This window comes from Bubalus kerabau, chromosome 10, assembly GCF_029407905.1.
Source record: "Bubalus kerabau isolate K-KA32 ecotype Philippines breed swamp buffalo chromosome 10, PCC_UOA_SB_1v2, whole genome shotgun sequence".
NCBI lineage: Eukaryota > Metazoa > Chordata > Mammalia > Artiodactyla > Bovidae > Bubalus > Bubalus kerabau.
This window is the reverse complement of record NC_073633.1, coordinates 16,028,948-16,044,862: the sequence shown is the minus strand read 5'-3', so window position 1 is coordinate 16,044,862 and position 15,915 is coordinate 16,028,948. Positions and strand designations below refer to the sequence as shown.

The 15,915-nt window shown below is 38.2% G+C and overlaps 1 protein-coding gene across 6 annotated transcripts in view; it reads right to left on the bottom strand.

Annotated features, from left to right (window-relative positions):
- Positions 1–5,371: 5,371 nt before the first annotated feature.
- The window catches only part of TXNDC16 (thioredoxin domain containing 16), a 96,421-nt gene continuing 85,877 nt past the window's right edge, over positions 5,372–15,915 (bottom strand). For 5 of the 6 annotated variants that reach the window (XM_055536697.1, XM_055536699.1, XM_055536696.1 and 2 more), the window contains 2 exons: positions 14,780–14,970; positions 5,372–7,092 (listed from right to left, as the gene is read on the bottom strand). In XM_055536697.1, coding sequence (XP_055392672.1) covers positions 6,824–7,092; positions 14,780–14,970 — 460 coding nt within the window. In that variant the 3' untranslated portion in view covers positions 5,372–6,823. Of the gene's footprint in view, positions 7,093–13,417; positions 14,486–14,779; positions 14,971–15,915 lie in introns of those variants that run through there. The other variant, XM_055536701.1, reaches the window with a different exon arrangement.

Below are 15,915 nucleotides of genomic sequence, written 5' to 3'. Positions count from 1 at the left end.
TGCATACTTACTGCCTGTCATAAGCTAAGATTAATCAATAACCATCTCCATTTCCCAGGGAACTTAAGAGTACATTATCTCTATTGACTCCTTTCCCTACTTATATATTGTTGTTGTTAATATGTTAATTCCATCATGTTTTCTTTTAAGTTTTGCATTCATGAGTGTTTCATGCTGTCATTCAGATTCACCCATGTATTTATCACTTTGCTCCTTTATGTCTTTTGTCTTCTCTGCCCTCCCATCTGGGATATCTTCCCTTCCACATGAAATAAATATCCAGAATCTCCTTATTTTTCTTGATGACCACTCAGTTCTGATCTGTGTTTACCTTATCCCTTTTTCAAAAAAAAAATTCACTGGGTATAAATTCTGGGTTAGCAAATATTTTTCTTGCAGCCTTTTGAAAATATCCTGCCACAGCCTTTGATTCAGCTGTTGTCCAGCTTCCAATAGTGTGGATGTAATTGGTCTTTTTCTTTGACATCTTTTAAGATTCTCTTTGCCTTCGATGTTCTGTAGTTTCACTGTGTGTCTAGTGTGGATTCTTTTTATTTAATCCACTTAGAAATTTATAAACTTCTGAATTTGTGAATTGGTATCTTTCATCATTCTGGAAAATCCTCAGTAATTGTCTCCATATTTGGTATCTCTGCCCCCATTCTCCCTCTTCTCCTTGTGGAACACCTATTAATTATTAACAGATGTTAATCTTTCTCTCTCCATCATCCTGGACTTTTAATCTGTTTTCTGTATGTTTCATCTTTTTATCTCTCTGTGGTATATTTTGGATAATTTTTATCATCTATCTTCTAGTTATCACTTTCTTTTCAGCTGTGTCTAATTTAAATTTTTAATCTTAGTTATTGCAGTCTTATTTATAAAAGTTCTCTGTTGGTTCTTTTTCAAGTCCACTCTGGTGACTTTATTGTTGCCTGTTTTCTGCAGATATGCTCAAGCTTGCCTTTTGTTTTTCCAGTAAATCCTTTAATACATTCATCATAGTTAAAAGTCTCTGCCTCACAATTTCCAATATCTGGGTCATTTCTGAGTTTAGTTGTGTCATTTGTTTCATCTCTTGACTACGAATTGTTTTACTTTTTTTTTGGGGGGGGGGTCTTAGAATTTTTGAATGCCACACATCTTGTGAAGAACAGTTGAGAAAGATTAATATTTATACATGGCCACTAGTGTGAGGGACTGAATGAATCAAGTTAGTGAAAACGGGCTTGGCTTTTATTATTTTTACCTTTGGTGTAATACAGTCCGTGTACCTTCAGGGATGGGCTGAAGTCATCTTGCACTTGGGTCAGACCTGGGTGCCAGAGGATCTGTTCTCCTTCTCCACCCTCAGCTTTGAGCCAGTCCTGCTTACCTGCGTCACCCCACAGTCTCAAGCTCCCCCAGTGGTGAAGTGCACTTCTCCCATTGATAGCAGATCTCTGCTTGGTGTTGGTGCAGTATCCTGGGCCAAAGAGGTTTTCTACCTCTCCCCAGGGGCCAAAGGTTTTTGCATTTACTCCTTCCCCAGAGGCAGTGGGTCTGTGCCTGGGGCCTGGAGGCAGGAAGTTATGCTCTCTCCAGCAGTGGTTAATGTTTTTTACTCAAAACAGAGAAAGTCTGAGGAAGTGGTCAGTGTTTCACCTGTCACCCAAGAACATCAGATCAACCACTAACTGCATGCCTGTCTTTGAGGGATATCTTCTCACCAGACTCCTGCCCCAATAGTTCTCATAGCACCCAGTAGAAGCTGGTGGAAAAGAGCTCCAAGGAGAATGTGAACTGTTGTGTCAAAGCACCCACTTCAGTTCAGTTCAGTTCAGTCGCTCAGTTGTGTCTGACTCTTCACAACCCCATGGACCTCAGCACGCCAGGCCTCCCTGTCCATCACCAACTCCCAGGGCTTGCTCAAACTCACCTCCATTGAGTCGGTGATGCTATCCAACCATCTTATCCTCTGTTGTCCCCTTCTCCTCCTGCCCTCAATCTTTCCCAGCATCAGGGTCTTTTCCAATGAGTCAATTTTTCACATCAGGTGGCCAAAGTATTGGAGTTTCAGCCTCAACATCAGTTCTTCCAATGAACACTCAGGACTGATCTCCTTTAGGATGGACTGGTTGGATCTCCTTGCAGTCCAAGGGACTCTCAAGAGTCTTCTCAAACACCACAGTTCAAAAGCATCAATTCTTCAATGCTCAGCTTTCTTTATAGTCCAACTCTCACATCCATACATGACCACAGGAAAAACTATAGCCTTGACTAGAAGACCTTTGTTGGCAAACTAATGTCTCTGCTTTTTAATATGCCTCTAGGTTGGCCATAACTTTCCTTCCAGGGAGTAAGCACCTCTTAATTTCATGACTGCAGTCACCATCTGCAGTAATTCTGGAGCCCCCCAAAATAAAGTCTGTCACTGTTTCCATTGTTTCCCCATCCATTTGCCATGAAGTGATGGGACGGGATGCCCATGATCTTAGTTTTCTGAATGTCGAGCTTTAAGCCAACTTTTTCACTCTCCTCTTTCACTTTCATCAAGAGGCTCTTTAGTTCTTCTTCACTTTTTGCCGTAAGGGTGGTGTCATGTGCATATCTGAGGTTCTCATCGATATTTCTCCCAGCAATCTTGATTCCAGGTTGTGCTTCCTCCAGCCCAGTGTTTCTCATGATGTACTCTGTATACAAGTTAAATAAGCAGGGTGACAATATACAGCCTTGACATACTCCTTTTCCTATTTGGAACCAGTCTGTTGTTCCATGTCCAGTTCTAACTGTTGCTTCCTGACCTGCATACAGGTTTCTCAAGAGGAAGGTCAGGTGGTCTGGTATTCCCATCTCTTTCAGAATTTTCCACAGTTTATTGTGATCCACACAAAGGCTTTGGCATATAATAAATAAATAGTCTCTGTATATATAAATATATAGTCTCTTTCTCTCTATATATATATAGTCAATAAAGCAGAAATAGATGTTTTTCTGGAACTCTCTTGCTTTTTTGATGATCCAGCGGATGTTGGCAATTTGATCTCTGGTTCCTCTGCCTTTTCTAAATCCAGCTTGAACATCTGGAAGTTCATGGTTCACATATTTATTGCTGAAGCCCGGCTTGGAGAATTTTGAGCATTACTTTACTAGCCTGTGAGATGAGTACAATTGTGCGGTAGTTTGAACATTCTTTGGCATTGTCTTTCTTTGGGATTGGAATGAAAACTGACCTTTTCCAGTTCTGTGGCCACTGCTGAGTTTTCCAATTTGCTGGCATATTGAGTGCAGCACTTTCACAGCATCATCTTTTAGGATTTGAAATAGCTCAACCGGAATTCCATCACCTCCACTAGCTTTGTAGTGATGTTTCCTAAGGCCCACTTGACTTCACATTCCAGGATGTCTGGCTCTAGGTAAGTGATCATACCTTGATTATCTGGGTCATGAAGATCTTTTTTGTATAGTTCTTCTGTGTATTCTTGCCACCTCTTCTTAATATCTTCTGCTTCTGTTAGATCCATCCCATTTCTGTCCTTTATCGAGCCCATCTTTGCATGATGTTCCCTTGGTATCTGTAATTTTCTTGAAGAGATCTCTAGTCTTTCCCATTCTATTGTTTTCCTCTATTTCTTTGCAGTGATCACTGAGGAAGGCTTTCTTATCCCCAAGAAAAAGAAATGCAAAAAAACCAAAATGGCTCTCTGAGGAGGCCTTACCAATAGCTGTAAACAGAAGAGAAGTGGAAAGCAAAGGAGAAAAAGAAAGATATAAGCATCTGAATGCAGAGTTCCAAAGAAAGCAAGGAGAGATAAGCTCCCACTTACTCTAAGCTAATATTCAGTCCATACTTGCCCCTAAATTCTTGAAAAGTTTAGCTGATTTGTGTTGGGAGATACTTTTTCATGGGTCTCTCATGTTTGTGCATGATCTATGGAGAGGCACTGACTGCCTCTGTTCTGTCTCAACCACCTTCTCAGCTGGGGTAAAAAGAGATAGCATCTTCCTTGGGAGAGAGACACATTTGATTACTGTCTACTGTAATGAAGATGTCTCCCTCCAGAGCAAAGGAGCAGCATGCTTAACACTCATTATAAAATATTTAGGTTCCTGGAGCTCAGAACCTCCCTGAAATGCAACCCACTGCATGTATAGGTGTCACCTGGCCCTTTTCTCATTGCCCTGTGGGACTGGGGATCAGGGAGCAGCACAGATACTGACACTGATTGATACTACTAGGTTAAGTAATGAAGTCCCTTGTCTCTGGTACAAGAAACTGTGGCAAGCTAACTTATAAGTTGCAGGCAGGGACACATCTTAGACCTTTCCAAGTGTCTTTACTGGCAGCCTCCTATTCTCTGCCAAAGGTGAAACAGTTCATGTATTCTGTCTAAGAGGCCTGTCATTCTGGAATTCAGTTCCTTTGGCTGCCTTCTCTGATGTGTAATAGAAAAGTTTTCATTTTTGTTTTCTTATTAAGATGGGAGGAACATTCTCTTGCAGCTTTCGACATCTTCAATGGAAGCACAACTCCCAAGCTTTACCTATTTGATTATTTTCTATTACCAATGATAGACACTTACAGATCTTTGAATATAATGTTCTGCCTATGCATGTTTAGTTAGTTTTTAAAAGAAGCATAAGTTTGGGGAATGAACTCCAGGAAATGTGAAATGAATGAAATATTTCATCATAAGGGCTGGACCAAGGATGTTTCTTCCAGCATAGGTGAGTCAGGAGAGGGTAAAATAATTTGATTCATGAGGAATGAAATGTTACTCAGAAAGTACATATGCACTGGCCAACTCTTACAGAGATTCAGGGAGATACATAGGAAAACTTCAACACTTGAAGGTAGAGAGAGAACGTTTGAAACTCTCAGATTGACAGGAGGATGTGACAGAAACACCTGAAAAGGATAAAAGGCTAGGTAGGAGCACAACAAGTGGTGTTTGAGGATTCATAGATTTTCTCTTTGCTGTTTTTTTTTTTTCCCTCTCCACACCCACGCTCCCTTTTCTTAGCAAACAGAATCTAGATTTCTTCTGTAAGGCTCACCTCTTCTGTATTGTGGAAATGTGGTTAGGGCTGCCAGTTAGTCTTCCCCTAACCAACATTCCCAGGAGTCCCTGAGACATGAAAGACAGAAAAACAGCTGGAGAGAAAGACAGAAAAATTACTGAGCTGGCTGGTTCCTGCTATACAAATCCCCAAACAGCTTTTGTTTGTATTTTTTCAAAGCATAGCTTAACTCTATGAATTACCAATATTCTTACTTTGCTTAAGTTAATCAAAGCTAAATTTCTGTTGCTTGCAACCAAAGAAATCCTACTGATACAGGGAAAGTGGTCCAACGGACAGCATGACAGAGGCCACAGGAAGCTTTTAAAGGTAGCCTGAAATCCAGATACTTTATTTAAAATTATTTTAAAAACACATATTAATAATTGTCAAAATTTCTGGCTATGGTAAATGACTAATTGATTTTGAGTTTTTATGTGCTTGCAGTTAATGGTTAAGCTGGTGACATTTTACTATACAAGCTATATTTGGAGTTCACTCTCATATTTCCCATGTAAGAAATAAACAAATGAGAATGAACTGAAATAATACAGATTACATGCCATAAGAAAAACATCTAGGAAAGGTGCTGGGAGGAACAAATGATCTATGTTACAATGAAATATACAGTTGACCCTTGAATAATGTGAGGTTTAGGGGAGCCAACCCCTGAACAAACAGCGATTTTACTGTTAGCCCTCCATATCCATGGTTCCACATCTGCAGAGTCAATCAACCACGGATGCGATAGTACTGTAGAAAGTATTCAGTGAAGGAAATCTACATGTAAGTAGAACAGTGCAGTTCACATCTGGGTTGGCCTAAGGGGTAACTGTATATATATGAGAATTATATATATATATTATATGTAATATATATTATTATATATGAGAATCATTATATAACATATCTTTAAAAATATAAGGGAATTTAACAGTTTGCCCAGATTAGTTTAACTCAAACTTGGGATTATTGACAATTGTGCAGGATAATTCTTTGTTTGGGGTGGGAGGAGCTGTCCAATGCGTTGTAAGATGCTTATTAGCATCCCTGGCTTCTACTTAGCCCCACTATACGCCAGTAATGCCCCTAGTAATGACGATCAAAAATGCCTCTTGACATTATCAAATGTCCCTCTGGGGGCAAAACTCTCCCCTGATTAAGAAACACTGGTTTTATAGAAAGAGACTCACAGACTTAGAGAATGAACTTATGGTTGTTAGGGAATTTGGGATGGACATGTACACACTGCTATATTTAAAATAAATAACCAAGAAAGACCAACTGTATAGCACAAGGAACTCTGCTCCATATTGTGTGGCAGACTAGATGGGAGAGGAGTTTGGGGGAGAATGGATACATGAATATGTATGGCTTCACCTGTGTCACCAGCCCTACGTGGCTACTGAGCACTTGAAACGTAGCTACTCTGAAGTGAGATGTGTAGTTAGCATAAAATATGCACTGGATTTTGAAGACTTGATACAAAAAAAGAATGTAAAATAACTCACAATTTTTATGTTAACTGAACTATTTTGGGGTGGTATACTTAAATTGGGTGAAATAAAATTAATTACACCTGCTCAGTTTTATATTAATGTCACTACAGAAAATTCTAAATTACATATATTGCACATTATATTTCATTGAACAGCCCTGATCTAGAAACTTGAAATGATTCAGTATTACTTTTTAGTGAAATAAATTCTCAAGTCTATCAAACGAGCCAAAAAGACTTTGGGAAGCTTTTCACAGCCCTATAAAATTAGCTCACTTTTGAGTATCATAATTCTTGATTATCATGCCTGAGCGGTTTTTTGATTTCTTCAAGCCAACTACTTCTGCTCGAATGCTTCATTTTCAATGTTCCAATCGATTCCTCTGTGATGGCAGATTTATCGTCAGGCTGTTCTTTATCACTTTCATGCATGTCAGTTTCTTTTATACACTCGGGAACTTTCCTAGCAAGATGCTCAGATGCTGCCGCATCCATCATACTTAGAAAATCATAAGCAGGCAGAGGAGGTTTCCATTCCTGAGCAGGTAAAACTTCTGCAAGGAAGGTAGAATCAAGGATTAAAGAGGAACAGATATAAAATCCCATCACATGAATATACTAGAAAAGGTTTTCTTTTGAAAAATATATTTATAGGACTGAAGGCCTTATCAGTTTTCTTTATCTATGGGAAAGCTACATTTTAGTATCATTGTCTAAGAAACTTGATACATTTGTCAGTACCAGACATTTTCATTTATAGGCTGTGCTATTTTAAATAAAGACAGGTATTAATAGGCAAAAAACATAAAGGTCCATAATCTTGCTGCCTGTTAACCCTTACTGAGGGTTAAAAAATAGCAATATGTGTAATGAGATTACATACAGCCAGGGACAAGTTAAAATGAAGAAGTCTCTTGCTTCCCTCCTTACTCCTGTCTTTATCCCCAAAGTACTGTAACTACAAATCATTCCAGATAAAAATTTTGGACTATATATATATATATATATTATATACATTGAAATTTAGAAAAGTTTTGGACCACACACATATATATATATATATATATATATATATATATATATATATAAAATTTAGAAAAATATCTCATATTTTAAAGCATTTTCTGTTTTGGAAGATTGCTATGGAATCAACTGTACTATAAACAGGCAGTGATTATAAGCACTTAGGAGGGCTTCATGGCAGTGAGTCTTAACATTATTTTAAAATATTGGTCATTAAAAGAAGAAAAAGGATTTAAGCTGATAACATATATATGGGATAAATAGACTAGCTTTACTCCATTTAGTAAACAGATGTCACACAATTTCAGAGTTTAGATGCCTATTCAAAATACTACTTGAGAAATTACATAAGGAAAGGTGTAAACTAAACATTTAATAATTAAATTCCAATGAAAGAATCTATATACTGTTATATGAAAAGAGAGTAAAGCTCATAAAGTAAAAACTCAAGCATCTCTCATAAATCAAATAAAAGCTTAGGACATTCATACAAACTCTAATTTGGGATTAAAACACAAACAAAAACCTGCATCAGTACATATGTATATCTATACTCACTGATATGATTTCTTCACTCAGACTCAAGAATATGAAATCCGTGGTACATCAGCAAGGTACTACATTTAAGTTACCCCTGTAACTGATGTTTCAAATTACAGTGTTGCCCAGATAACAGACTCAAATATAGTCTGCTGTCAGTGTCAACAGTGACAAACGGATAAAATAGTTTCTTGAATATAATGAATAGGTAAGAAGTAAAATAACTGTACTGTGCAATATGCAGATGAAGTATCTTTGAGAGAAGTCCAATTTAAAGCACAGCAAAGATTTAGCAATATTTATTTTCATGGTAAGCACTGCAGCCTAGTTGGAGAAGGCAATGGCACCCGACTCCAGTACTTCTGCCTGGAAAATCCCATGGATGGAGGAGCCTGGTGGGCTGCAGTCCATGGGGTTGCTAGAATCAGACATGACTGAGCGACTTCCCTTTCACTTTTCTCTTTCATGCATTGGAGAAGGAAATGGCAACCCACCCCAGTGTTCTTGCCTGGAGAATCCCAGGGACGGCGGAGCCTGGTGGGCTGCCGTCTATGGGGTCGCACAGAGTCGGACACGACTGAAGAGACTTAGCAGCAGCAGCAGCAGCAGCCTAGTGGTCTGAGACAATGACAAAATGCCTGAAACTGGGCATTCTAATTCTGCTCAATATTTCCTCAGGAATGCTACAAAGATCTTAAATAAAACTGTACTCTCCTCACATATGGACAAGAAAGACACTATTATCAAATTAATAATGATAATAATAATAATAATGACTAACACTGACTGAGGCTTTACTATGTATCAGGAATTATGTATTTAATCCTTACAACCTCATGAGGTAAGTACAATTATTATCCCAACTTTATATATGAGAAAACCAAGTCCTAGAAAGGTCAGAGAACTTGACCAAAATTAAGTGTAAATGTCAAATAAGAACAGCCAGTGGTCACAATTTCACAGAAATTAAGAAGTGCAGCAAGCAAGGTGAGGCGGAGACCAGTGGCACCGTGTTACAGACGCGGGCTCTCCTAAGGGTAGCTGCAACATTCGTGTCTCAGACCTGCCTCCCAGGATGTAGTGAGAGCAGGTCCTGGCAGCACGGAGGACGGGCCGCCAGACAGAAAGGTCCTGCGTGGACCTTGGCTTCTTCCCTGCTGCAGAGGCTGCAGGAATAACTTAAGATCAGGAGCAGTGATACAAATAATAGAAACCAGAGACATCACCATCATTGCAATGGAAGAAATACTAATCTCTCAGGAAACTCAGAAGAATAATTCTGATCTTTGGTAATGGTTTGAGTTGAGAAATCAAAGCCCCTAAGGAGGCCCCTTCTTTATACGAAGAATAATAAATACTGTAGGTTTTATACTTTAAACGTATGTCTCTGCACACTTCATTTTAATTTTTGAAATAACTGTACCATAGAGTAGGGACTATCGGGAGGAAATAAGGGGAAAAAAAACCACAGTTAGTAGTCAAGGAAGCTGGGTCAGAAGTTCGGGTTTATCTCTAAACATCACATGACCTTTTTAAAAGCTATTCAGTGGAGAGGTACTCTGGCCTGACTTACATATCCTGTCTGATGTAGTCAGAGTCCATGAGGCCTCTGTGTCACAGCAACTGCAAAATGACAGCACTCAGATGCTTCTAAAAAAAACAATGCGGACAGAGAATGCAGCCTATCTGAAGAGTTCAAGAGCTGCGCCTGAAAGGACCCCTCTGCTGTGTGGTTAGAATGAAGAGGCCATCAGTGAGTGATGACAACCACAGAAAGGCTTCTTTCAGATTATGACAAACCAAATAGTCAATTTACTTACTTTTTTACATTTCTAAATGCTAAAACTAATACACTGTCTCAGAAAACTAAGACTTAAAAATACCATCCAAGAGGACCCAGAATAGCCAAAATAATCTTGCATACAAAGAACAAGGTTGGAGGAATCAAATTTCCCAATTTGAAAACCTATTTCAAAGATGTTGTATTCAAGACAGTGGGGTAACTGGCATAAGACATCTGTACAGTTGATAGAAAAACATGTACATGAATGTTCATAGCAGCATTACTTATAATAGCAAGAAATGGAGACAGTATAAATGTACATCGACTGATGATGGGATATATCCATCCAATGGAATATCCATAAAAAGGAATGAACCACTGATTCATGCTACAACACTGATGATCCTTAAAAACCTACACAAGAAGCCAGACACAAAAAGCCACATGTTGTATGACTCCTTTTATATAAAATGGACAACGTGGAAGAAATGGACAAATTCTTAGAAAAGTGCAACTTTCCAAAACTGAACCAGGAAGAAATAGAAAATCTTAACAGACCCATCACAAGCACGGAATTGAAACTGTAATCAGAAATCTTCCAGCAAACAAAAGCCCAGGTCCAGACGGCTTCACAGCTGAATTCTACCAAAAATTTAGAGAAGAGCTAACACCTATTCTGCTCAAACTCTTCCAGAAAATTGCAGAGGAAGGTAAACTTCCAAACTCATTCTATGAGGCCACCATCACCCTAATACCAAAACCTGACAAAGATACCACAAAAAAAAGAAAATTACAGGCCAATATCACTGATGAACATAGATGCAAAAATCCTTAACAAAATTCTAGCAATCAGAATCCAACAACACATAAAAAGATCATTCACCATGACCAAGTGGGCTTTATCCCAGGGATACAAGGATTCTTCAATATCTGCAAATCAATCAATGTAATACACCACATTAACAAATTGAAAAATAAAAACCATATGATTATCTCAATAGATGCAGAGAAAGCCTTTGACAAAATGCAACATCCATTTATGATAAAAACTCTCCAGAAAGCAGGAATAGAAGGAACATACCTCAACATAATAAAAGCTATATATGACAGACCCACAGCAAACATTATCCTAAATGGTGAAAAATTGAAAGCATTTCCCCTAAAGTCAGGAACAAGACAAGGATCCCACTTTCACCATTACTATTCAACATAGTTTTGGAAGTTTTGGCCACAGCAATCAGAGCAGAAAAAGAAATAAAAGGAATCCAAATTGGAAAAGAAGAAGTAAAACTCTCACTGTTTGCAGATGACATGATCCTCTACATAGAAAACCCTAAAGACTCCACCAGAAAATTACTAGAGCTAATCAATGAATATAGTAAAGCTGCAGGATATAAAATCAACACACAGAAATCCCTTGCATTCCTATACACTAATAATGAGAAAATAGAAAGAGAAATTACAGAAACAATTCCATTCACCATTGCAATGAAAAGAATAAAATACTTAGGAATATATCTACCTAAAGAAAGTAAAGAGTTATATATAGAAAACTATAAAACACTGGTGAAGGAAATCAAAGAGGACACTAATAGATGGAGAAATATACCATGTTCATGTATCAGAAGAATCAATATAGTGAAAATGAGTATACTACCCAAAGCAATCTATAGATTCAATGTAATCCCTATCAGCTACCAACGGTATTCTTCACAGGGCTAGAACAAATAATTTCACAATTTGTATGGAAATACAAAAAACCTCGAATAGCCAAAGCGATCTTGAGAAAGAAGAATGGAACTGGAGGAATCAACCTGCCTGACTTCAGGCTCTACTACAAAGCCACAGTCATCAAGACAGTATGGTACTGGCACAAAGACAGAAATATAGATCAATGGAACAAAATAGAAAGCCCAGAGATAAATCCACGCACCTATGGACACCTTATCTTTGACAAAGGAGGAAAGAATATACAATGGATTAAAGACAATCTCTTTAACAAGTGGTGCTGGGAAAACTGGTCAACCACTTATAAAAGAATGAAACTAGAACACTTTCTAACACTATACACAAAAATAAACTCAAAATGGATTAAAGATCTAGATGTAAGACCAGAAACTATAAAACTCCTAGAGGAGAACATAGGCAAAACACTCTCCAACATAAATCACAGCAGGATCCTCTATGACCCACCTCCCAGAATATTGGAAATAAAAGCAAAAATAAACAAATGGGATCTAATTAAACTTAAAAGCTTCTGCACAACAAAGGAAACTATAAGACAGCCTTCAGAATGGGAGAAAATAATAGCAAATGAAGCAACTGACAAACAACTAATCTCAAAAATATACAAGCAACTCCTACAGCTCAATTCCAGAAAAATAAATGACCCAATCAAAAAATGGGCCAAAGAACTAAATAGACATTTCTCCAAAGAAGACATACAGACGGCTAACAAACACATGAAAAGATGCTCAACATCACTCATTATCAGAGAAATGCAAATCAAAACCACAATGAGGTACCATTTCACGCCGTTCAGAATGGCTGCAATCCAAAAGTCTACAAGCAATAAATGCTGGAGAGGGTGTGGAGAAAAGGGAACCCTCTTACACTGTTGGTGGGAATGCAAACTAGTACAGCCACTATGGAGAACAGTGTGGAGATTCCTTAAAAAACTGGAAATAGAACTGCCTTATGACCCAGCAATCCCACTGCTGGGCATACACACCAAAGAAACCAGAATTGAAAGAGACATGTATACCCCAATGTTCATCGCAGCACTGTTTATAATAGCCAGGACATGGAAGCAACCTAGATGTCCACCAGCAGATGAATGGATAAGAAAGCTGTGGTACATATACACAATGGAGTATTACTCAGCCATTAAAAAGAATACATTTGAATCAGTTCTAATGAGGTGGATGAAACTGGAGCCTATTATACAGACTGAAGTTAAGCCAGAAAGAAAAACACCAATACAGTATACTAACGCATATATATGGAATTTAGAAAGATGGCAACGATAACCCTGTATGTGAGACAGCAAAAGAGACACAGATGTATAGAACAGTCTTTTGGACTCTGTGGGAGAGGGAGAGGGTAGGATGATTTGGGAGAATGGCATTGAAACATGTATAATATCATATATGAAATGAATCGCCAGTCTAGGTTCAATGCAGGATACAGGATGCTTGGGGCTGGTGCACTGGGATGACCCAGAGGGATGGTATGGGGAGGGAGGAGGGAGGGGGGTTCGGGATTGGGAACACGTGTACACCTGTGGCAGATTCATGTTGATGTATGGCAAAACCAATACAATATTGTAAAGTAATTAACCTCCAATTAAAATAAATAAATTTATATTAAAAAAAAAAAGAAATGTCTAGACTAGACAAATCCAGAAAGACAGAAGATAAATCAGTGGTTAGGGAATGAAAAGAGGGGAGAATGGAGAGTGACTGTGAATGGTTACAGAGTTTCTTTTGGGTACAGAGTTTCTTTTGGGGGTGATGAAAATATTTTAAAATTCAGTAGTGGTAATGGTTGTGAATGGTACAATCTTGCGAATATAACAACAACAACAACAACAACAAAAAAAAACACATCGAATTGTACACTTTAAAAGAGTGTACTTTATGGTATGTGAATTGTATTTCAATATCCAAATATCTATAGACTATTTAGACATAAGAATTTAGTTAAAACTGCCTAATTTAACAAAAATGAAATGGATAGACCTCCTGGGAAGAAAAAGAATGTTGCAACGATTGACACTTAAATAAATTCAAGAATATGATTAAATATGCATAAACATATATAGTGATAGATTCACAAAATGCAAACTGAGAGACAGAGTAACACTGAATTGGAGTTTATACACCAGAATTGTGTGTGTGCATGTACACATATATTCACATGTGTTCACATACACAAACTTATTTCAGAACTCAGTCATGAACAGCATCAAATGTTATTATAAAATAGTTCATTTGCTTTCCAATAACAAAACCTTTACAAGTGCCTTAGGAAACTTCATAACATCACTATTTCCTCAACACACTAATGATCTAGGTTATTACATGTTAATTAAATTAAAGCAACAGGCTTGTTGCCACAACTGTACATAAACTAACAAATACATCTATGCCACAAGTACAAACCCACAGTGGTTTTAGAAAAATAGCAACTATGGCATGTCATGTCTTGGGCTTCCCTTGTGGCTCAGACGGTAAAGAATCTGCCTGCAATGCAAGAGACCCAGGTTTGATCTCTGGGTCGGGAAGATCCCCTGGAGAAGAAAATGACAATCTACTCCAGTATTCTTGCCTAGAGAATTCCATAGACAGAGGAGCCTGGTGGGCTACAGTCCATGGGGTCGCAAAGAGTTGGATACCACTGAACAACTACACTTTCACTTTCATGGCATGTCATAAAACCAGCATTGTGAATTCTGGGCCAAGATCTATTTTCTTGTGGTGCAAAATTCTGGCTCTGGAGTACAACAGAGCCATGTTGAAATCCAAGTTTCCTCATTTACTGGTTAATTATATGACTTTGAACTAGTTATTTAGCTCTTCTACAGGTATGTCCTATGACTCCTGTGAGAATAAAGGAGATAATACATGTGAAGCATGTAACTCTGTGCATGATACCTACTGAGCATTCAATAAATGTTTAGCTATTATTAAGTTTAATATAACAGCACTCATTTTCTGTGGGTAAGAATATCCACCATAGAGCAGACTGTATGGACAACGTTATCAGCATATTGATATTTAGAATATTTACAAACATTACAATTCAGTTCATTCTAGCATTCATCAGCTATAATTCAAGTTTAAAAATCCATGAAACAAAATGTAAAATTGTACACATTAAAACAGGAAACTTACTGATAGGACTTTCTAGTCCTGCTTCTAATTTCTTCAGCCACAATAAAAGGTTCTGTTTAGTGACAGCCTGGTCTGAAGGAAATGCAAACACGTGGCCACCTGAATGCAGATTCACCACAACAAGAAGAGGAAGGGGAGGCAGGGTACCAAAATATGCCTGTAAGACTCCTCTCCCCACTGGCGTCTTCTTCCTAGAAAAGAGAGCAACTGAACATGTTAATGAATATTTCTTTCTATAGCAAAATAACAAGAATAACTGTTTGTAAAACATTCACCTTTAAATACAGCACCATACCAAGAAGTTTATTTTACAGAAATAAGTCCTAAAAATCAAGAGATCTATAACTACGTTACTAGTAATCAGAGTCGTAAAAAGTTTCTTTTAACATGAGGTATGTACTGTATATCTCTTAGGAGAAAAAAGGCAGCATGAGAGTTTTAATAAAAAAACAGACACAGTCCATAGGATCATCAATTTTGTCCTGATATAATCAATATGTATTTCTTTCAAAGTATAGTCAAGTATCTGATCATGTCAGCTCAAAATTAAATGGCTCAGTCAGTTCAGTTCAGTCGATCAGTCGTGTCCAACTCTTTGAAACCCCATGAATCACAGCACGCCAGGCCTCCCTGTCCATCACCAACTCCCGGAGTTCACTCAGACTCATGTCTATCGAGTCAGTGATGCCATCCAGCCATCTCATCCTCTGTCGTCCCCTTCTCCTCCTGCCCCCAATCCCTCCCAGCATCAGAGTCTTTTCCAATGAGTCAACTCTTCGCATGAGGTGGCCAAAGTCCTGGAGTTTCAGCTTTAGCTGAAACTAAAGAACACCCAGGACTGATCTCCTTCAGAATGGACTGGTTGGATCTCCTTGCAGTCCAAGGGACTCTCAAGAGTTTCACAGTTCAAAAGCATCAATTCTTTGGCATTCAGCTTTCTTCACAGTCCAACTCTCACAGTGATACATGACCATTGGAAAAACCATAGCCTTGACTAGACAGACCTTTGTTGGCAAAGTAATATCTTTGCTTTTTAATATACTATCTAGGTTGGTCATAACTTTCCTTCCAAGGAGTAAGCGTCTTTTGATTTCATGGCTGCAGTCACCATCTGCAGTGATTTTGGAGCCCCCCAA